Source organism: Leptopilina heterotoma, unplaced genomic scaffold (assembly GCF_015476425.1).
Source record: "Leptopilina heterotoma isolate Lh14 unplaced genomic scaffold, ASM1547642v1 Lhet_1, whole genome shotgun sequence".
NCBI lineage: Eukaryota > Metazoa > Arthropoda > Insecta > Hymenoptera > Figitidae > Leptopilina > Leptopilina heterotoma.
The window spans coordinates 2,024,057-2,048,953 of record NW_025110812.1 but is presented as its reverse complement, the minus strand read 5'-3'; the positions used below and the strand labels follow the sequence as shown (position 1 = coordinate 2,048,953).

General features: G+C 27.0%; 2 protein-coding genes across 6 annotated transcripts in view; both read left to right on the top strand.

Annotated features, from left to right (window-relative positions):
• The window catches only part of LOC122497629 (neutral ceramidase), a 77,297-nt gene extending 68,254 nt beyond the window's left edge, over positions 1-9,043 (top strand). For all 4 annotated transcript variants that reach the window (XM_043604877.1, XM_043604874.1, XM_043604870.1 and 1 more), the window contains 8 exons: positions 3,317-3,439; positions 5,083-5,277; positions 5,887-6,120; positions 6,203-6,298; positions 6,378-6,548; positions 8,294-8,409; positions 8,561-8,729; positions 8,845-9,043. In XM_043604877.1, coding sequence (XP_043460812.1) covers positions 3,317-3,439; positions 5,083-5,277; positions 5,887-6,120; positions 6,203-6,298; positions 6,378-6,548; positions 8,294-8,409; positions 8,561-8,729; positions 8,845-8,871 — 1,131 coding nt within the window. In that variant the 3' untranslated portion in view covers positions 8,872-9,043. The remainder of the gene's footprint in view (positions 1-3,316; positions 3,440-5,082; positions 5,278-5,886; positions 6,121-6,202; positions 6,299-6,377; positions 6,549-8,293; positions 8,410-8,560; positions 8,730-8,844) is intronic.
• Positions 9,044-15,032: 5,989 nt separating this feature from the next.
• LOC122511221 (pyrokinin-1 receptor-like) overlaps positions 15,033-24,897 on the top strand; it is a 30,361-nt gene continuing 20,496 nt past the window's right edge. For both annotated transcript variants that reach the window (XM_043626468.1, XM_043626387.1), the window contains exon 1: positions 15,033-16,791. In XM_043626468.1, the coding sequence (XP_043482403.1) occupies positions 15,903-16,791 (889 nt within the window). In that variant the 5' untranslated portion in view covers positions 15,033-15,902. The remainder of the gene's footprint in view (positions 16,792-24,897) is intronic.

The following is a 24,897-nucleotide window of genomic DNA, read 5'->3' as shown; positions in this document are numbered from 1 at the left end:
TATTAATTAACAAATAGTTAACTTTGATTTCTTTCCACTAAAAAATGTTTTTTTTTACCTTTTCTTTTTAATTTAAGTTCATTTAAAGAATATTTGCCCTTTTTGATTATAAAATAACTTATTTAAATTGTTATAAACAATATTAATTAACAAATAGTTAACATTGATTCCTATTCCACTAAAAATTTTTTTTTCACATTTTCTTTTTAATTTAAGTCTATTTAAAGAATATTTGTCCTTTTTGATTAAAAAATAACTTATTTAAATTGTTATAAACAATATATTAAATAACAAATAGTTATGTAACTTATGCTCCTGTCCACCAAAAAAATTTTTTTTCACGTCTACTTTTTAATTTAAGTTCATTTTAAAAATATGTGTCCTTTTTGTTTAAAAAATAACTTATTTAAATGGTTACAAATAATATTAATTAACAAATAGTTAATTTTTGTTCCTTTCCACCAAAAATTTTTTTTTCACGTTTACTTTTTTATTTAGATAATGTTAAAAGACCACGGATATATAATATTAAATATTTAAATAAGTTATATTATAAGCAAAAAAGACATATATTCTTTAAAAGAACCTAAGTAAAAAAGAAAATTTGCAACAAAAATTTTCTGTTGGACAGGATCATAAGTTAACTATTTGTTAATTAATGTTGTTTATGACAATTGAAATATATTACTTTATGGGTTTTTAATTGTCTGCTGGTAATATTGGATTAATTTGAACTGATTTAGAGCATGTGCAGTAACGGAATAAGAAAATAAACGTCCGTTTTTAAAAAATTGTGTTAATTTGTTAACTTTGATTGAAATTTGAAAATAAAAATTATAAACAATTAAAAACTCAAAAATTGTCCTCGAGGGATGTCTTAAGAATTTATTCTCCTTTAATTTAAAACAATAGGACAAACGCACCAATTGTCGAAGGTGAACCATTTGTCGATGTTATCATGGTGATAACCAAAAATATTGCCTAAAATGTTAAATTTTTTTGTGGTTATAATATTAACATATTATTTTTGACATTTATAACTCTTAAAAACTCTTAATTGTTTTTCACACTTAAATTGAAATTCCATGTTTAAGGCAAAAAAATAAATTATTATTAATTAATAATTTTTAGTATTATTGTGAATTATTAATAATGAAAAAATTTTTATTATTTTAAAAAATAGTTAAATTATAAATAATATAGAATAAATAATTAAATTAACAATTTTTACCATATTATTATGATAAACATATTAATTTATATATATATATATATATATATATATATATATATATATATAACATACATTTTTAATAATTTTTCTATAAATAAATATGATACAGTCAATTTATTATGATAACACTGTATATAACGGTCCCATGATTCAAAAGGAAGTTTAAGCGAGGTCGCTTCCAAGCTTGCGTGGCTATGCGGTATGTGTATTCGACTTGCGTCCTCGAGGTCTAGGGTTCGGTCCCCCGTGCGTGCGATATTTTTCCGTCTTAGTTTTAAGTGTTTTGTGTATAATTCTTAATAATGTTACATAAAGTATAGGTTTAAATAATTATTAACAATAATAATAATTATAAATAATTATTAATTTAAATAAGATAGTCTGTCTAAATTAATGAAAGAAAATAAGAAAAATATTTTTTTTAAAAACTTAGTCCAATAAAAGCAATTCTAATAACTATTTACATTTTTAATGACACTCATAAAAGTTTATTTACTACAAAAATATTAATAATAATCATTAATATTGAAGTAAATACTCCCCATTCTTTAATAATCAAATAACAAGCTTTAATATAATAAAATGCAGTCAGTATTGGAATTCTACCTGGGTAGCGAAAAGATCGGGGGAAATCCCATGGCCCCGACCGGGTCCCGACAGGGCGGCCAGATCGGGCAAAGTGCCATGGCCCCGGTCAAAATTTCTGCACGGGTATAGAAGATTCGGTACGATTGTTGTGAAGTCAAAGGAAACGTTAAATGTCGATCGAAGAAAAAGTTTCTCGATTTGGTTGCCTTGAAGGAAATCAAATACTTCGATCTATGTGTCAACCAATTACCAATGACAAGGAATTCAATGTCAATTCAAAAGAAGGCTCAGTGGTATATTATATACACACACATGTACGTCGTTGCTTGCATCTCGTGTGAACCTATAAAGATGTCCGCTCCCAAGTAAATATGACTTCACTTCACTTTTATGTATATCAGAAATAATCAATGTGAATCACAGGTTCTTCATTTATTCATTTTTAAATCGATCTTAATGTTGGCTGGGTCAGAATTAATTACAAGGATTTTAGAGACTGAAACATTTCATAAATAGATGGATGCTAGGAGCTTATGAAATTTTCCCCTTGGACATATTTTATTATTTTGAAGTCAGTGGCTGTTCACTGACCACCATTTAAAAATATTTATCAGACGAAATATCTGATTTTTTTTTCTAAAAAAAGGCTTGCTTAAACTGAACGTAACAATTAACTAATATTTCAATTTCCCACAAGATATTTTATATTTAACATCACTCGACATTAAAATAATTTACTTAATAGGCAAGTAAACGATTCCTAGAAAGTACAATATAAAATAAATCTTCTAATTTAGAACGAAGTTTTAAAAATTATTTCGAAAAATAAATTAGAATAAATCGTGTATTGCACAATAATGCCAGTATGCCATTTGTTTTATTTTCATGATCTTCAGGGATTGTAATGAGAGCCGCATAACGCAACATTGAGGTTCTCTTCACTCTCCCTGACAAAGTCTGAATTAGCATCATAATGGCAGAAGGAGATAGTTTTCCAACTGTAAGGATGCGATTCGTGCGTGTCGCTATTACGATATTGCGTATATGCATATAATACAGCCTCGTCAAACATACAAACGCCCTCTTTTATGTGCACTTACGCAGCTCGAGATATCGTTTACACATTCTTACTTTAACGTCAAACAAACTTGACTTATATATATATATAAACGTGCACACAAACACAAAGGGAAAAAAATACATTGAGAAAGTGTAACTCTATAGCGGAAGACATAAAAGAAGTTTGCGACACAAAATTTAATGATGCATAAATATATTTCTTGATATTTTTACTGTGGATCCGTAGATGATGGTATTACTATGTTTATAATCCCAAGTGCATCAATTTATAGTAAAATATTTACAGTACTAATAGAAAACTTTAGACTAATTGTAACAATACTTTCGGTTCATTATTATAATATAGTTTTGTTATCTATTGTAATTAAAGGGTTAAATAAACTAATGCGGATATCATTTTCCTTATGATTACAGGATTTGTGGCAAAATGGCAACAAAACGGAGGTGAAAGGACCGATTCGTATTGTTCACAGATTTGTCGACATGACAAAGCAGAAGGCCAATTTTTTTAACGAAACCTCGAAAAAGGTCGAAGAGGTACGTGAATCGTTACAAATGTCATTTTTCACCAAAACTTTCTAAAAGTTTCAAGGCATCCTTTCTTTATCTAGTCATTAGGGAATAGCAATTATAATTGATCTTGTTTTTTTAAGAAAAAGTTCCAAAAACTTTATTTTTGAAATGTCATTATAAATCCTTAATTTCAAGAGCACAGTTAGACAGTCGGTCGTTCGGTCGTTCTTCAACTTCATATAATAGAGGATTGGCCAAAAATCATTATTTCTGTAAAGGGGTTGAGACTTTTATTGCAGATTTAAACATAATAATATTCAAACTCCTCCCATTTACAAAAAGCAATTCTTTGATTCGCTGCCTTATTAAAAAAAATGGTGAAAATATTTCATTTTTAAAAAATATAACATTTAAACTCAACCCCATAAACAGAAAATAAAGACTTTTGGCCATTAAAAATAATATTCAAACTTTTCCTATTTACGAAAAGCAACTCTTTGATTCGCTGCCTTATTAAAAAAAATGGTGAAAATATTACATTTTTAAAAAATATAACATTTAGACTCAACCCCCTAAACAGAAAAAAAAAGACTTTTGGCCATTAAAAATAATATTCAAACTTTTCCTATTTACGAAAAGCAACTCTTTGATTCGCTGCCTTTTAAAAAAAAAATGGTGAAAATATTACATTTTTAAAAAATATAATATTTAGACTCAACCCCATAAACAGAAAATAAAGACTTTTGGCCATTAAAAATATTATTCAAACTTTTCCTATCTACAAAAAGTAACTCTTTGATTCGCTGCCTTATTGAAAAAAATGATGAAAATATTTTATTTTTAAAAAATATAACATTTAGACTCAACCCCCTAAACAGAAAAAAAAGACTTTTGGCCATTAAAAATAATATTCAAACTTTTCCTATTTACGAAAAGCAACTCTTTGATTCGCTGCCTTATTAAAAAAAATGGTGAAAATATTACATTTTTAAAAAATATAACATTTAGACTCAACCCCATAAACAGAAAATAAAGACTTTTGGCCATTAAAAATATTATTCAAACTTTTCCTATCTACAAAAAGTAACTCTTTGATTCGCTGCCTTATTGCAAAAAATGATGAAAATATTTTATTTTTAAAAAATATAACATTTAGTCTCAACCCCCTAAACAGAAAATAAAGACTTTTGGCTAATTAAAATAATATTCAAACTCTTATCTACAAAAAGCAACTCGTTATTCGTGACAAAAAATAAAGTTTTATTTTTATAAAATACAAAAAAATACAAAAAATATAAAAGTACAATAAATACAAAAAAGTTACAAAAAATGGTGTCGTTGCCGCCACGGTTCGGGACTCTGGATTAGACTGAGAGCGGTGTTCAGCAATCCACTTATTTTGGTTTAACTAAACTACACCTGTTTCATTGCGAATTTTAAACTTTAACCTTATTTTACAAAAAATCTGATCATTTTTTTGGATTTTATCATTTAGATTTTTTATTCAGGAGTTTGAAAGCTACAAGATTACAAAGTTACAAGAAATTTGACCAAGAGTATTTTTCCCATGTATTTGTTGCGGGGTCCTCTTACAGAACTCTATTCTTATACCAATAAAATGAAATTAGTACGTAATTTAAATTAATTCTGCATATTAAAATTAATAGATTAAAGGCTGTTATCCGGCAATGGGCTACAGTTTTGCTGCCGGAACAACTGACGGTCCAGGTTCTTTTGCCTTTGAGCAAGGTACTATTACACCGAATCCCTTTTGGAATATGGTTCGTAATTTTATAGCTGCACCAACGGATGACGATATCCATTGTCATGGAATGAAACCCATTTTATTGGCCACTGGACGGGTAAATAAATTTTTATACTTTTGATAAATAGTTATCAGAATTCAAATCATTATTTAATCGAATAGAATTATAGATACTTAAATTATAGAATAGGTTTCTAAATGTGCGGATTAGATACAAGCTAGAGCATAGTTTTAGATCAGGTATCAAGTGTTTTAGGCGAATTTGTGATCTCTTTTATCGACGACATGCTGTGTACATAACAAAGTATCGATGAATATCTATATCACCTTGAAAAACTTTTTCATCGCTTAGAAGCGATGTTAAAATTTGTGTGTGCAACGGAGGAGAAGGCACAAGTAATGAGAAGATTCATCGATTGAGAGAAAAACTAAAAACATATCGATTAGATGAAGGAACAAATGTGTCAATGGTGTACCGCAGTGGAATCCCTACTATAATTAAAATCTCTCCTCGGAACATTAACTTTTAAAGCACAAACCTATAGATTTAGCTAATACTTCTCTTTTATTGTTACCTATCTAACTACTAGAATTTAGAAGTACTATTTGCATCCAAAGGACTTGTCGCGCAATTACATAAATAACACAATCTATAGTTCTGTTTTAATTCAATTAATCCAGTAATCCAATTAATACAATTTTGTAGATGATTTTACCTTACCAATGGCAACCGAATGTGGTGTCCACTCACTTGGCAATGATCGGAAATGTTGCCATTGCTGGTGTACCGGGTGAATTTACGACTATGTCAGGTAGACGATTGCGGAATGTAGTCAAAGAAACGATTGAGGAAAGCGGAATGGAAGAAAACCCGATTGTAGTTGTTGCTGGTCTCTGCAATACGTACACTGATTACATAACAACACCGGAAGAGTATCAGGTTGGACTTTAATCACGCTTTGTGTAAATTCTTCATTTATTTGTAAATCAGTAATTAATTAAATTTTTTTTTCAAACAACAGGTTCAAAGATACGAGGGAGCTTCCACAATATACGGACCACATACTTTAACTATATACTTGCAACAATACAAAGAATTGACAGAGGCCGCTCTTAAGGTAAGGAAACTTACCTTAATTTAATTAATTATTAATTAAATTAACTTAATTCATTTGTCATTTTCGTAAATAATTTTAGGGTACCCCATTGGATCCTGGACCATCGCCGAAGGATTTGCGAAAGACGAGTCTTATCAGTTTGGTACCACCGGTTTTGTATGACACTCCTGAATGGGGTAAAGAATTTGGTGATTGCCTTCAACAGCCGTCGAAATTTGTCAGACCAGGCGATGTAGTAACCGTTTCATTTGTAAGTACCTTAATAAGTTTCATTAATTTTCTCTTATTTCTTTGGTTATTTCTTCCTTCCTATATATTATTAGAGAAGTCCAGGTTCTCGGAATTTATACTTAGTCATAGTCGATCAAGTTCGTACTCTTTGAATTATTAACTAACCTCAATTCAGTGAATGAATTATTTGCAAGGGATAAATCAATCCAATGAACAGATATGTTAATTAATATTCAGGATTACACTGAAGTAATCTCACGTTCCACTTTACTATGGGGCAAGTAATGATAAGCCTTTACAAACTGTATTCAATTGAATTGCAGTTCAGATGGATGAATTGTTTGGGTATTCTAGGGAGTGGGGAAAGAAGAAGAAAATTCGAAATCCGATAGCATTCAAATAATTTCATGTATTCCGTTTTTCTCCAAATGATAATTAAATAAAGCTGACCTGAATTAGGTTAAATTGAATTTCAGTGAATTACATCTTGGGAATTGCAATTCAGTAATGTCATCAGTTGTAATCTTTTATTTGATTTGATTTTCGTTGAAGGAAACGGAAGTAGCATGTTAAGCGCCATTTCACAAACTTTATACGACGGGGATAAAACATATACCTACCGGGTAATGCTTCGGCTAATTTCCTCATGGACTCCAGTCATCAAGCGCCTAACGCCATGTCAGTGACTAATGATCCAGAAGGGTTACAACGTTTTTGAGCTTCCACAGATAATTGTGGGTCAAGCTAGTTGCAAATCTGTTTTCATTAACGCTTCTGATATAAAAATCGACAACTTAATGAATACCCAGACAATTACATAAAGCTCCGATTGCTATAAAAAAAAGACAGCATTCATTTATAAAATAAAAGATTAAAGTTCTGTTAGTTTCAGAAAAATTTGAACATGACAATTGGGGGTCCCAATCAAAGAGCCGGTTATAATTTTTTAAGCTCAAAATCTTTGATTGGGACCCTTAAGGCGACGAACTGAAAATCTTGAGACTCAACAAGTTGCGCCTATTCTAATGATTCGCCTTAAAGAATATTTTCTCCTCTTTAGTAAAAAGGGACAAAAATAAAGATCCATATGATTGTAATCTATGAGATGTTTACAAGTAGATTATGTAAGAATTTTACGTAAACATCAATATAATCGGATTTAAATCAGTTTCATGTAGTTATTCACTATTGCGTAAATTCGAGCAATCTCGTTTTAAACATAATGTTCTACTTCAAAGCATTCATTGATCGCCTAATAATCTGCCGGATAATTTAAAAATTGTATTTCTTTTTTTTAAATCGTCATTATTTAACATCCATTCTAATTATTTCTTCTATTTTACTATATTATAAAAAAGTATCGATTTATTGAATATGTTTAAATTACAAACGTGATTTAATGAATGTTAGCCCATTGTAATACTTAAAAGAATTTTTAATTAAATAAAATTTTCCCTTTCAATTAAAAGTTATTTATCATTATTTTCAAAGTTTTTCTATTTTACAGTCTGAACATAAATATAAAATTTCTGTTCATTAAAAACAAAAGGTTCATCATATTATCAACAATAAGTAGTTTCATAATGTGAAAATTTTAATTTAAAATTTAATTAACATTTTCATTCAAGTGAAATAGTATTTTCGTAAATGAAGCTTTTATCCATCTTGAAAATCTTGTGATGAAAATTATTCATTATCGGTTTAGTAAATGTAAAATTTGAGTTAATATTGAAAGAAAATGTTATGATATATTTTTTTTTGCAGATTTCGGGTCATCCGAGAAATAATCTAATGACTGAAAAATCATTTTTGACAATTGAAAAATTAGAAGATGATGAAATTTGGAGTACTGTGGCAACAGATGCTAATTGGGAAACCAAGTAGGATAATTTTTAAATATTTTCTGAATTCTACTTTGTTGTGGAAAGCAATTAATTTTTAATTAATAAAGTGTTAATTATTGTAATGAAGATTGTATGTTCGATTTGTAATTATTAAAATGAATTAATAATTCTTCGCCTCCTCTTGCAGATTTATTTGGTCAAGAAAATCGATAATGCTTGGTTCCAGTACGGTTACAATTATCTGGAACGTGCCAGAAAATGTCGAGCCTGGAGAATATCGAATTCGACACAATGGATACTATCGTTATATTCTCGGCGGAGTTTATCCTTATCAAGGCATAACAAATCACTTTCAGGCAAGCGTCAAATTTTTACGCTCAGTATTTTTAATTTAGAAAGATTAAATATTTAAAAATATATTTTTATTTAAAACTTGACTTATTAATTTTTAATTAGAATATTTATTTTCAGGTTATATCGTCGAATAATTATTTATGAATTATTGAAGATTTGAATATCAAGAAATAATTTAAGTCTCGATAAGCGGAGACGAAAATTTGTTTTAAAAATTGCTCAAGACTCGTTGTAATGAGAAATTATTTTGTTTGAAATAGTTTGTAATTTTTCGTAAAAAAAATATAAAATGCTTTCTTGATTATCGAAAAGAAAATTATATGTTTCATTATTTTCTGAATTGGGTTTTATTTTATTTATTAATAAAATATATTATATTTGAAATCAGAATGTAAAATAAAAAATTTAGATTTAGTTCTCAAGGGATTTTACAAACAAAAATTTTTAGAAGCAAGTGATGGGATTCTTGTATACGGCACTAATGGGCTGTGCGCAAGCGCCGCCCTACCCCGACTACTTTTCTCGCTTAAAAGGCGAACGCTGAAGAGCGGCTCCGGCATTATCTCGCTAGCATTCCTTGCGTCAACAAGTGACGAATATGTAATTTTACTGACTAATGGAATACATTGTTCTTCTGCGAATTAACTTTGGACCCTTCTTCAAAATTTTTAATGCCTTAAGGAATAATTCTTATATGAAAAGAGTAGATATGCAAATTAGTTAAAGGAAGACATTATTATGTGATTTATTTTGAAAAGAAGAAAAACAATATTGTTACCTAAAGAGAGACAATTTTATGTCATTTTTATTGAACAGAGAAAGAGGGATGGAAATCCTGTTAAAATAACTTTCAAACTTATTAATTTTTTAAAAATAATTAAACAAATTATTCTTTAAACAAAACAATATCGATTCTCTAGGGATATTTAATTATTACATTCTCATTGTGTTGTTCATTTTCATAATCCTTTTATTTCTTGACAAAGATAATGAATTTTCAATAATTATAAATAGAATGCGATTTTGTTTTGTGGAATCAGTTAATTTGAATTAATGTAAAATTAATGTTTATCCTCGCATTCCTTTTGCACCGGAGAAAACTCAATTAATTTTATAGCTCAACAGTATTATAAATAGTAAAGAAACAAATCAAGTTTCAATCTCGAACATTTTTATATTTAAATAGTGATTTTAATTTCTAAAAATTGTTTTCATATTCATATGACAAAACAAAAATAAGTTCATAGAGATTTCTTTTAAATTATCCAAATTGATTAAATTCATTAAATTATGTTAAGTCACTTTTATTTTTTTTCAAATTACAAAATTTTTTCAGTTGACATTTACATTTCATTTCTAATGAAAGTATGAAATGTAAATTTTTTTTTAATTTATAAACACAATCCTTCGGAAATACGTCAGAATATAGAAACAAAATAATTTTTAATAAATATTAACAGACTAAACAAATAAATCCAATTCACTAATAAATATAGCTTTCTAAAATTTTTTTTCAAAGAAAATATACATAAAATGATTTTATGGTTTTATCACTGGTTGTCATGAGATGATGACATGAGGGGAAATTGCGAAAGAAATCTTTAACTTTTGTTCTTTGTTCTTCACACGATTTCACTCTTGTCGTTAATAAAGTATTCACACCCGTTGGGAAAACGCAAAGGGTTTTATTTACCGAGACATGAATATAAATAAAAAAAAATCCTTAATTGCGTTTATTTAGAAATTAATTAACTGCTATTAAATACTATTACAATTTTTTTTTATTGAGCTTTAATCAAATTAAAAAAATTAAGTTATCAACGAAAATTTATATAAATAAATTTTTAAGAATATTTTTTAATAATTTATTTTTTATTCAGACATAACTTGACGGGTTTGAGTTATAAAATAAAATTTTCTAACTACTTTTAGAGTGAAACTTTTGATTTTGTTGGCTTCAAATGATTGGAAACGTGTTTTTTTATTATAAAATAAAAATATTCCGATCCAGTATTTGATTTTGAATATTATATTTTACATAAATAGTAAAATTCGATTAAATGAGAAGGAATCGGATTCTCGTAAAAAATTGATTAAAGTTTAGTTACAAAACTAAAATCACTCATTCTCGTATAATTTAAATTAGAAATTTAGAAAAAAAACGATTTGATGGATTTAGATAAATAATATTTAAATTTACGATGAAATTAATTAAATTATATATAATTATATTATATAATTATATAATTTATTTAATTACACTATTTCATTCCTATAGGCTTAAAATTATATTATCTATAATATTATGTGGAATTATTATAATGTATATCATTATTTAATTTTAATAGAATTACTTTTTTTAGATTAAAATATTAATTAAAAATTTTGCGATTTATTCATTTATACATATATTCATTACATAAAGTACTTTAAGTTTTAATAGAAAAGTTTTATTCCATATTGTCATTGAGAATATGTCTGCTATCCATTTAAAACGATAATTATAGAGAGAGGAATGAGTGAAAATTTTAATTATATTTATAATTATGGACATGGCAAGCAATGAGAACGGAGAACAGAAGGGCTAGATGGGACGCATATATACAAAAAGAGTTGATGTAATGTTTGTTGTAATGTTTTTAAAATTTGATGTAATGTTTGCTTTCTGATTAACAGAAATAATAATATTAATAATATCTGGATCTATTAATAATTTGGATCCAAAATCTGGTTGTTGGAAATGTTTCTGCATCATATCAAAAGTAAAAATCCGTTGAGATCAAAATCCTAGCTGATAAATTTTTCGAGTTATCAATATATATTGACATGCAAATTTTTACAAAACATTTCAAAAATTTGTATCACGCAAAAAGTATCTTAAATATTTTTGTATGTAAATATATGTAATTACATTTAAAAACAAACCTCAATGAAAAAAAATTGGTTAATATTAGTCAAAGATTGTGGACTTTTAAAACTTCAGAATACTATGAAATTAATTCAAAGGTGAAAAATATTCATTCGAATTTATACGACTTGTCGAATTTTTAACTCATCACTTTTAAATGCGTTATATTAAATTATATTGATTATGGTTCATGGAGACATCTTTATAAATATTGCTCCGTTTCAAAGTTTTAAATCTATTTCTCAGTCTAAAAATTATTCAAATTTTTTAAATGCATAATATGGTATGATATGAATGTTCTTTTTTATCAGCTAGGATTTTGATCTCAATGGATTTTTACTTCTGATATGATGCACAAACATCTCTAACAACCAAATTTTGGATCCATTTTTAGCAAACTTTTTTTTGGTTCAGCCACAGTGTGTCTGATCGATATTTATCGATATATATTATATTTATCGATATTCATTTATAATATTATTGTATTATATACAGTAAACAAAATAACCACAAAGTTTTGAACTTTAAAACTATAAACTGTAACCACAGGATCACTTTAAAAACAATGCTTTCAAAATTTTTTTTTACCAAAATTTAACGATGTCTCTGTTAGAAACAAACGTGTTTCGTTATACACGTCTAAACATAATTAAAAACTTCGTCTTCACAATGAAAATAATCGATAGCATCCAGTGCTGCCTGATAATGCACAAGAATTTCCCTAGGGTGATCACCTTGGGTTCCTCTACCCTACATAATTAGAATGAGAGAGAAAGACTAGATCCACATGTTTTCAGACACACTGAAACAAAATTAGAACTTTGTGGAATTGAACGAACTCGAGTAGCACGTAATGTTGGGAACATTCCAGCTGTATTCCAGTAACATCAACAACATTGAGGCAATATTGGTAATGTTAAGGCACTGTTCTTAATATTGCTGTAATATTACGTGCTACTGGGAAAAATTTAAATGAGTATTTATAGGAACAACAATTTTGAATAAATAAAATAAAAAAATGAGGACAAAATTAAAAGTATTAGTTATTTACTTACGTTTTAAAATTATTGTTAGAGTCGTAGACTCAGCCCCTGCCAATGACTCGTTGTTTATTAAAAAATAATTATGGAATTTCAAGCGTTTTTTATAAGGCTGTCTTTTTCTCATAGGAAACAGAGAATGCAGGATGCACATCTTGACTTCCAAACTGGTGGGAAAGATCATCATCTCATTAAAGATAAATGAAAGAATATACTCATAATATTAGTTTAAGATAATTTCCGTTAAGAATCCTGATGACAAGTGAGTTAACCAAAAAATTTCATTAATATGAAAAAGGCGAACATATTATCGCTGTTTTGTTACTAATGAAATTTTTTTCTTGAACCATTGCCACTAGGATTATTGCCTTAACTACATGAATTATATCTTGGAATTAATGAATCGAAATCTTGCAGTACCACTTGCTATTGTGGAGAGAGGAGATAGTTTATTTGAAAGAGGGGAGGGTAAGAGAAGCTTGACGAGTCAAGCTGGTTGGAATGCCTGCTTCATCAGTTGATTACTTGTAAGGGGTACCTAAGTACATGGAATGTAAAAAATTATTATAAATATTATAAAAATTATTATAAAAAACTAATATACTTTCTCGTGTGATGAGAATGTAAAAAATAAAAATTGATAGAAATTGATAAAAATAATAATCCCACGCCATGGGCTGACGTTTTGGGTAAACTTCGTAAATCTTTGGTATGACGTTGAAAAATTTATTATTTTAAAACTCACGAAAATATTAATTATTTTTCATAAACTTAATATTATTTTTAAAAAAATTACGCTTATAGTGGATACAAAAATCTGGAGTTTCAACGCATTTTCCAAAGAATGGGTGAGTTGATTCTATAGTTACTTGATTTAATTAATTTTCACAATTTAATTTACATTTCCTACATAGAGCAAAGTTTATAAATAACATACTTATTGTGTGTTTAAGAAACTTCGCCACAGCGTTTGTAATAATTTACTCGCAACTTGATTCTTGTTTTCGAGGGGACGTTAAATTCTTCTTCATTCTGTTTCAGATGTTATTCAAGATTCCACCTTAGAAAAGGTATTGTAATAAAGATAAATCGTAAAATTGAGAGAAATAATTGACGAAGAGAATAATTCTTTCTGTATGGAAAATAATAATTCTCCTCTAGTAAATTATTATTTTTGAATAGTAAATAAATATTTCTGTATGGAAAATAATTATTCTCCCTTAGGAAATTATTATATTTTTACGTAGTAAATAATTATTTCTTTCTGTAAAATAATAATATTGAACAAAGTTAAAAATTAGCAATTTGTTAATTAAAAAACTACCGGCGTTGTGAAATGTATTCGAAATTTAAAATTTTTACATATCTTCAACACATATGTTCCTGACGTGCCAATATTAAAATAAGACAAATATCTTATTTCAATAAGGAAAATAATAATCAAATTAAATAATAATAAGACGTTTGCAGAAATAATAAATATGTAACGGAAAATATTTTTACGACATTATACGAAAATAAAGAAACACAAAAGTAAATATATACAAGTCGATGGAAATTATAATTTACTTTTTAGCATAATTTTTTATATTTTTCAAAACACAAAAAAAAATATAATACCAATTTTACTTTCCTTAATAAATTAACTGTTTTCTTCTTTTTATGAAACAAAAAGTGTTTTATTAACACCAGCAACAAATTTAAAAAAAAATTTAATTTCTAAATTTACTTTTTTCCTGTTTTTTTTAACTAAAAATATTTTTATTTTCTGCAAAAATATTAAATTTAAAAAATAAATTAGACAAAAAAGGTAAAAGAAAAAAATGTCTTAACAAATTAGAAGAAAAGTGATAGATTACAACTTTACAAAGAGGAGGAGATTAAATGTAATTCTTAAAGTGATGTTCGATATCAATGGGGGTGGGAGTTTGCGTTTGCGATTTTTGGGTGGGAGAAGAAGACACGCGCTCAAGGGTTGATCAGAGTACGTGGATTGAGAGACGATTTGAGTCATTCTTCCGCGCTTCGCATGAACGCATGCATCAAAAAACCGGTCAACTTACAGTTGTTCACAGACTCCATAACAATTTTTGCGAGAAATTTTATTTATACCCTCCGTCAATAATTCTCAATGAAACGCATAATTTTCATTACTAAAAAATTTCAGAAATTTCTCAAAGAATTCTTTTCATCTTAACAAAAAATAAATAAATAAATAAATAATTAAAAAATCGAAAACAACATTTATAAAATAAATTTAAACTATATTAAATTAATTTTATACTTCACAACAACAAAAATTTGAAAATCCTAGAAATTAAAAACTGAAAAAAATATAAAAATATTTAATAGTAAATAAAAATTAATAAGTGGGAACTTTTCTTAAAGAGAAATTAACAAATTTATAAATTAAAAATTTATCAAGTTAACGAAAAGAAAATATCATGAAAACAATGGATAAAAATTTTAATTTTTAATTTGTGTCCAACAGTGAAATAAAATTTAAAAAAAAAAATTTCAAGTGGTGTTAAAAAGTGTTGTTAGTGAGAAAAGTTGAAATTGAAAGAAAAGAATAAAGGCAAAAATTATTTATTTTAAAAAGAAGAGTTCGAAACTTTAAGTAAACTTATTAAAGTTCACTGGTTGTAAAATCTGAGTGCAAGTAGTGTCGCCATCTACAGTGCTACTTAACAAAAAACAAAAAAAATTTTTTGAATTTAGAAATTACTAAAAAGGAAAAATAGAACAATTTAAAAATGAAATAATGAAGTTGAAAATAAAACAATTCATTAGAAGTTACAGTAATAAATGGAACAATAAGTAATGTGCAAGGTACAACAAAGTGAAAAATACTTAAGGAGAAAATAAGGGAGAAAACAATGACTTACTAGAAATATATAATAAAAGTGAATAAATAAATTATTTGTTAATAAATAATTAATAAATAATTAATAAATAATTAATAAGTAATTAATAAATAATTAATAAATAATTATTAAGTAATTAATAAATAATTAATAAATTAATTAATTAATTAATTAACTAAGAGAGAAAATGTACATGAATGTGAACTAAAAACAAGAAAAGTAGAATTCAAAACAGAAAAAAATTAAGAAAGCTGGAAAGATGTACAATAAGCAGCGAAGAGCAGAAAGATCGAAAGATCTTTAAAATTAATTTTCTATTCACAAACAAAAAGAGTGGACAGTAAAACGATAAAAGAAAAGATGAACAACGCCGAGAAGATAATAACCACCGACTCATGGTCAATGAATACAAAAACTGAGACCAATAATTATTGGGAAACAATAATTAATAACGAATTGAATAAAACAATTGACAACTACATTTCCGATAATGATGTTAATGAGGAATATGATTTAACGGGACCACGTCGAGATACACTTTACGTTGTTATACCAATAACAATTGTTTATATTTCAATATTCATTACCGGAATAATTGGCAATGTTAGCACGTGCATTGTTATTGCGCGCAACAAGTCAATGCACACGGCAACAAATTATTATCTCTTTAGCCTTGCAATATCCGACTTGTTGCTTCTTATTTCTGGCCTACCACCTGAAATCTGGTTAATATGGTTAAAATATCCCTACGTATTTGGCGAATGTTTTTGTATAATACGTGGATTAGCAGCTGAAACATCGACAAATGCAACAGTATTAACAATAACTGCATTCACTGTTGAACGTTATGTTGCGATATGTCATCCATTTTTATCGCATACAATGTCAAAATTAGCGAGAGCTGTAAAATTAATATTAGCCATTTGGCTAATTGCATTGTCATTTGCCGTACCGCAGGCATTACAATTTGGACTTGTCGAAACACATGGTCCAGAATCAGTGATGTGTATGATGAAATTTATTATTTTTCGTCATTCCTTTGAATTGTCGACATTCTTATTTTTCATTGTGCCAATGACATTGATTACAATTCTCTATGCATTGATTGGCTTGAAATTAAGAAAGTCGAATGCACTGAAGAGAGTTCGAGGACGAAGTGAAAATAGTCGAGTCACTGCTGGTTCGAGCCGCATCGATAGACAAAGAACTTGTGCCGGTCGTTCTTCTAGAAGAGTTCTTAAAATGCTTGGTGAGTTTTCCCGTTTGTTTTTTTTTTAGGTTCAAATCTGGAAAAGTGTCCTGATTGTAAAACCAAGATTCGTACCGCCAATTTTTGGGGGTACTCTCTTAGACTTAGTTCAACTTGAATTTGTTGATTTTGATTTATTCAGTTTTTGATGAAGGTTAGTGCTTCCAGTGATATAGGTGTACTTGATATGTTTTAATTGGAGTTATGATCGGAATGGTGAACCCAAACTATTCGTGTCAGCAATGATTGAACACTTCATTAATATCAGTTCCCGAACGATTTTCCTAATTGCATATTCCTAATGAGCTACGTTCTTAATAGTCATTTTTCCTAATCCTATTTTCCTAATTGCTTTTTCCTGAACCAATTCCTCATCCAATTTTGAATTTTCTTTAATTAATAATTATAGAGATTTGCGAATTTATCACTCGGTAAATGAATAGAGGATGAAGAAGTTTATGTTATACAGGATAAATTTTGCCTTTTTTGGATCCAGAAATTACTAATTACCACAGATGTAATTTAGTAATAATGATGTTTATTTAGAGTACCAACTTTTCGATTCAATGAGTGGGTATCATCATCAGGACAAAAGAATGACCTACAATATTTTTACAAGAATGAAAAATTAGTTTAAGTTGACTTTTTGACTCATCTTTATGATATGGTTTGATTCTTAATCTGCTTTTTTGTAAAACCTGACAACTTTTCTCAAATTTTAACTCATGTTTCTTTATAACTTTTTCATCAACTATTATCTCCTATTTCGACTTCTATCATCATAAGATAATCTAGCTTTTTGTCTTACCCATTTAATAAATAAGTTGCACTTCAAATGTTTAGTTTGTACGGCTCTCCTCAGACGATGAGAATCTGCTCCCTAAGGACAACTTAGAAATCCGTTCTCATTTAAAATTTAAACTTCATCAAACTAATTCCGAACAGAAATACTATCTCTACTAGAAATAAGGAGCCAAATATTTATTACTGGAATAAATAAAACAAATCTTTGCGTTCAATTTTCTAAAAATAAATCAAATCGACAACATTTCTATACAATTGTGAAATTTACTGCACATGTTGCAACTACTTCAAAATTTCGTCTCCGCACTGTTTGTGGTTGCTTTTGATTCCTGAAACTAATTCACTTTCCCCTTTAAAAGGAAACTGCAAGCTCACGTCGAACTCATTACGAAATTTGTTCCACTATTCCTGTAATATTCTGAAACTTTTTCAAAAGCGCGATTCTATTACACTGTTAACAACAACAACAAAATTATAAACTCATCAACAATAATACATTTTTTTTTAAAGTTAAAATCAATTTTCTTGTTATATTACGTTTTATCTTTATTACAACCTTTTTTTTGCACACGATTTACCAATTTCGTCTACGTGAACTACATATTCGTTTAATTTCACCGAATCCAGAGGAAAATTTTCCCCTTCAATTGGAATCCTTTTATCCGTTCTGAATCACCTTTTTGAATGATCTTTTTTTCTGATCTAAAATGGTAAAAATTCATCGTTTGACAAAATAATTTCAATATTAATTGTTATTTCGAATCAATTATTACAAAATTAATAATTTTTACTTTAAAAAAAGTATTTTAAATTTCATTTCAAATAAATATTTGTAAGAATGGATATTTTTTGTAAATTCTTGCGGTTGACTTTATCGAAAAGAAAATATTTGCATTTAAAATTGGTAAATAATGTGAAATATAATGATTATAATTAAAGTGCGTCTGATGTAGACTTTAAAATAAAGAAATCGGTCCATATTCTTTTTTCTTGCCGCGAGAGAAACGTATTATTATGTTTTTCATCTTAAACAGCATCTGCGACCCAAATAATATATATATATATATATATATATATATATATATATATATATATATATATATATATATATATATATATATATATATATATATATATATATGTATGTATGTACACGTTTTATAACGGTTGAATTTAATCCGTCAGGCTTCTTTTTATTTTTTGGGTTTATAGGATAAAAAACGTTGTTTTTTCAACATTTGTGCCATTTTTCAATCCATGGCTTTTAAACGAACAGTAAAATATGGAATACTTTTTTTTATCCTTTCTCTTAATGTGACCATTTTAAATTATCAATGAAAAAGTTAAAGTTAAAGTTCCAAATTAATTATTAATTATTCTAATAATAGTCATGTTGGTTATAATAACATGTTAATTAATAAACGTTATTTTATACATATAAAATAATGTAAAATAATGTTAAATAATATAAAATAATATAAAATAATATGAAATAATAATAATAATAATAATAATAATAATAATAATAATAATAATAAAATGAAAAATTTTTAACATAAAATTTGTTTTTTTTTTGCTTAGAGAATTTTGGGAAATCTGACTACAGATACCTTGGATTCCGCACTCCAAGGTTATGTGGGGTTGGTACTATGAAACAAAAGGGAATATTAAAAAAAAATAAATAAATAAATGTTATAATAAATTCAATAAACTGGCGATCTACTACCAGCCCGACCCACTAAAACCCGTAACCCTTCTTCTTCTTCCTTTCGCTTAATCCTCTTTCCGCTCCGAGTCGCTTGTTGAGGACTCTTATCCGGGCTTACACCTTCTCTGGGGCGCTTACTTACGTTCTTTGCCTTTTTAGAATCGGTATCTGCAGCACTATCCAAAGTTGCAGCAGCACTCCTCGTTTGCCTTGGAGTTCCTACAGCTGGAGTCCGTGGCTCCTGATCCCTGAACGGTTCAGGGATAGAACGCAGATTCCTACAAATTGTATAGAACGCACTCTCCAAAACCGCCACGCCATCCTGGATGTCACGACTGACGTTCTTTTGGCGCTTGAAAGCCTGGTGCACGCTCTTAAAAATTCCGGGAATAGCCAGGAACTGATTTGCGACATTTGATTCGTAGCATGTCAGCTGGCTATCTATTTGGCTCTCTCCAAAATCCTTGGAGCCATCTGCACCGACTATCGGGGCTTGCACCCGATCAGAATCGGTGGTGGGATTACCCTCTTTCGAGGTACCCACTTTGAGTATTTCATTTAAAATTTTGTCCATTTCATTCATTTATTATTATTTCTTTGTCCCGTGTCGAGGGACAATCGGGCCTTAACAGGGTACTACCATCTGGCCAAGATGGGCCCTGAACCGCCTCCGTTAGTTACATAGACGTTATAGCATTGCCGGAGCATTGATGCGACGTCTATGATATACAAGGGCACGTGAACATGTATGTTCGGACGTGGAGGTCGATGAGTCTCTCCAAGATAGCAGGAAGTTTCCGCAAAGGGAGTGCATCGTGGTATCTCTTCACAGAGTTTACCCTCAACATAAAACATTTAAAATAATTCTAACAAGTTTTAATTAGACCACTAAAGTCAGTTACATTAAAAGAAAATAGTGTAAAATTTTTTTACAGGCTACTAATATTGCGATAAAAAGAATTTCACTTAAAATTGCTTTAAAAGTGTAATTGCAACTACTTTGAAAAACGCTGCGTTTGTTATAATTGTTCTCAAGGGAAGTTCTTTTGCGCAGCTGTCTAAAAGCATTAGAAAGAAATATTGCTTTAATTTTCCCAAGCTTCGCACTATACTCAAAGGTCTCACCTGACAAGAACAATTTTGCAATTAAATTGTTACTTTTATCACAATATTTAAATAATTCATGATACACTATTTTTTAATGTAACAAAAAATAATAATGATAATACAACTACTACAAATTATATTAAGATCCAAAAACTGACTTTTAACAAAATAATAATTATTGTTTAAATAATTTTTAAAAAAAATTATTATTATTCAAAAAAAAAATTTTAATTAAAATAAAAATAAAAATTAATAATAATAATAATTATTATTATTATTATTATTTATTATATAATATATTATATAATATATCAATTATATTATGTAATAATAATTATACCTATAATAATAATTTAAATAATAATAATATAAATAATATAAATAAATTTTATAATGATAGGAAAAATATTTAAATATTCTATAAGTTGATTGCATTACTGAAATTTACTCCTGGCACAATTATTTTAGCCATCATAAATTAATAAAGATTAGAATCAAGTAGAGTTACGATCAAGGGCAAAAATGCCAAGAGTACTTTATTGACCATCAACTAAAAAAAAATTTGTCTTGGCGAATTTTTTTAAGCAGATTGTCGCTTTTGATAAGTTTCATTTATGCTGTTATTTGAATTTAAATTTTCTTTTCTTTACAATGGAAAGAAAGCTAAAAATACACTTTAGAACTAATTAAGAATTATATTTAACTTATTTATTATTTTTATTATTTATTTATTATTATTTATTATTTATTTATTTTATTATTATTATTTTATTATTATTATTATTATTATTATTATTATTATTATTATTATTATTATTATTATTATTATTATTATTATTATTATTATTATTATTATTTTTAAAAATGACAATAAAATTCTTGTCCTAATTTCAATTATTTTCAATATCTACTATTTTAATAAAATTTACCGAAACAAATTCAATTATTTTTGAAAAAAAATTAATAAAATTGTACACAAACATTTGATTATTTTCAAAAATAATAAAAATTTCCCAGGAATTCAATATTATTTACAATTTTTTAAATAAATTTCTTTGCAATAATTAAATTAATTTCATAAATTTTTAATTATTATAAAACATGAAGAAAAAATTCAATTTTTGAGAAATTACAAATAATTACAGAAATTCAATTATTTTCAAAAGTAATAAAATTCTTCTCATAGAATTCAATTATGTTGAAAATTAAAAAAAAATCCAAGTCAAAAACCCAATTATCTTTGTAAATAACAAAATTTTTCACCAAAGTTCAATTATTTTCAAAAATGACAATAAAATTCTTGTCCTAATTTTAATTATTTTCAATATTACTAATGTAATAAAATTTTCCTAAACGAATTCAATTATTTAAAAATAAATTAATAGGTATAATTGTTCACAAACATTTGATTATTTTCAAAAATAACAAAAATTCTACAGGAATTCAATTATTTCCAATTTTTTTTTATAAATTTCTTCGCAATAATTCAATTAATATCATAAATTTTTAATTATTATAAATTATTATAAAACATGAATAAATCGATCACTCCGAGTCTTCGATCGATATCTTCATGTTTTTTAACAAATACTTTTATAAGTTGTTTAATTTTAAAAAAGGTTTAAATTTGAAATTTTTTAATGTCTTAATTCCTGTGGAAAAATAATAATAATTAAATATTTATTTTAAAAAATGAAGTTATTGATGTTTTCGAATAATTTTACAATTAAAGGAATTCTTAAAAATGTAACAGAACATTTTTTTTTTAGTATTCCTTTATTTTCTAAAAATGTAAATAGTTTCAAGTTCATTTTCAATTAAAATTTTGTAATTGACAGAATTTATAAACATTTTTTTCCTTTATTTTTAAAAAAACTGAATTTTATTAAAACAAATTGTAATTAAGAAATTGAAATTATGTAAATTATTTCCTTATATATGAAAATTGAAAATTTTCTACAAAAATATTAAGAAACGGGAATATATGATTTTTTTCCAAAATAAAAGAATGAGTTTGTGAACAATATTGTTATTGAGAAATAAAAATTATGCATAAAATGGGTATTTATTATTTCTTAATCATAATTTTTTTTAAATTTTCTATTTTTTATAAATTTATAAAAAGGAGAAAATTTATTGCATAATTTAGATCAGTCAAACGAAATTTGTTATAGAAAAAATAATAAACAAAATTGGTACATTTTTCTTTCGTTAATCATAATATTTTTTTAATTTTCTAATTTCCAATACCTATTATTTTAATCATGAATCGTGAAAAAAAATACCTGGGTATTTTCGATTTATCAAACAATATTATTTTTAATGAAAAAATAAACAAAAGCATTCTTCATCATCGTTGAAATTTTTTTTTCTTCCGCGGTTCTCCACATTTGAAAAGAAATATAAATATTTCCATAACATTTACATCCTTTTAGGAAAGATATATTTATATTAAAATTTAATTTTAATTTAATTTAATTTTAATTACTTATACTATATATCAATGACGAGACGACACTGAATGATGCTCCAAACATCCAAAATGCTTCTGAAATTAATTAAAACTTGTTTCTATATTAAAATTTTTAAAAAATATAAGTTCAATAATTTAATAAAAATTGGTGTAGGTAAAATTTATTAAAATTCCTCTCCTAAAAATAAACGGAAGAAATAAAAAATTTATCATATACACCTGCTATTTGAAATCATGTAGGCGTATAGTTAAAGAAAATAATAACTGATTATACACCTACGCAAAAGTAACATCGAGTTTAGTTTAATTAATAATATCACTGACTTAAGTTCTCTTTGACCTGCTGTTATTATTGTTATTCATTCTTAAGACAAAAAGTAGAGCAGACTTACTTGCTAACCTGCAATACCCTAGTAGAAATTTGTCGTGGCATGACTAGATTTATTCAAGTTACTGTACAGTTTTAGTCATGGAAGTTTAATCTAGCTTAACTGGCGAATTACTAGACAGCTACTGCATAACACTGTTAAAGAAAATATAAAGTTGAACTTGATTATTACTGCATAGAAGTCCTGTACAGTTATTTTCATGGCACTGTCGAGGCGTTCCGAGAAATGATGTTCCAAAGTTTGTCGTGGCGTTAGCGCTACCGCCAGTTTCAGTAACTAAACAGTTGTGTATTGACATTTTCGAAATATTTTCTATAAAATAAATCTTTTGGTTTTACAGTTTATAGTTTTTATAATTTTAATTTTGTTCTTTTATTTTACTGTTGACAACTAAATAACAAATTTTTTAAATTATTTAATATTAAAATTTTGATTTAATAATAAAAATTTCTTTTCAATCAAAATTTATTTTTAATGAAAATTCCTTTAGAAAAAAAAAATTTTTTTAAAATTCGCTTCAATTAATTGAGTTAATTAAAATAACTAATTTTTTAAATTCAGAAGACAATTTCTTTTCAAGATTATATACTCTTATTATATGTATAAATATTAATTTAACAAACCTGTTGCATACAAAAAGTTAGAATTGGTCCAATAAAGTGAGGTTATGTTTTACATTGATGTATTGACGTTGACATATGTATAGCTCTCCGATCTGTATTACAGAACTGTCTATAATTAATGACAGTAGCCAGTAACAATTTATTACTAATTCCTTACGGAAAAATAGACATAATTCTAGTTATACCCGCGAATTATTTCTTTCAGTGTATACACTGATGCATTTATGGAAAATGTCTACACAACACTGTTCAGTTGCTGGACTGACGGTAGCGCTAACGCCACGACAAACTTTGAAACATAATTTCACGGAACGCCTAGACAGTACCATGAGAATAACTGGACAGACAGAACTTCTATACAGTAATAATCAATAAGTTCAACTTTAGAGTGTTATGCAGTAGCTGTCCAGTAATTCGCCAGTTGAGCTAGAAAAGATGAAAAAGGGAACTGCTTTACCTGCCGGTAGAGTATGGTTCTTATTTTTCCGGAATCGTCCATCGACTAGAACGGCCGTGATGCGTAAAGCGTGCGTTTAGGTATTTCGTCCCAGTGTGACCCGAGTTCGCTCCCCGAAACCGCTAGATATTTTTCGTTTGAACTGAATTAATTCTTCATATTAGGGTTTTCTTATAAGTTTGTAGTGTGATAAAATAATAATATTTATTTCAGTGTTGTGCTTAATTAAAGGAAAAAGTGAATGTTGTTTAATGTAAAAAAATGACATGTGTTCAAGAATCAGTAATTTTTATATTTTTTTTTAATTATGTAGTTATTTAAAAATAATTTTACAGATAATTTATTATAAATCATTTATTATACGGAACAATAGATACACCAACAGTAAAAATATAGTTTCGTAAAATTTTAATTTATTTAATTTGTTGACAAAAAAATTTAACGTTATATTTTCAAATTTGTACGTGTTTAATACGTAACGTCAATATAAAGAAAGTTTTGACATTTCCAAGTGAATTATTTTGTATAGTTTTTCTACAGGACTG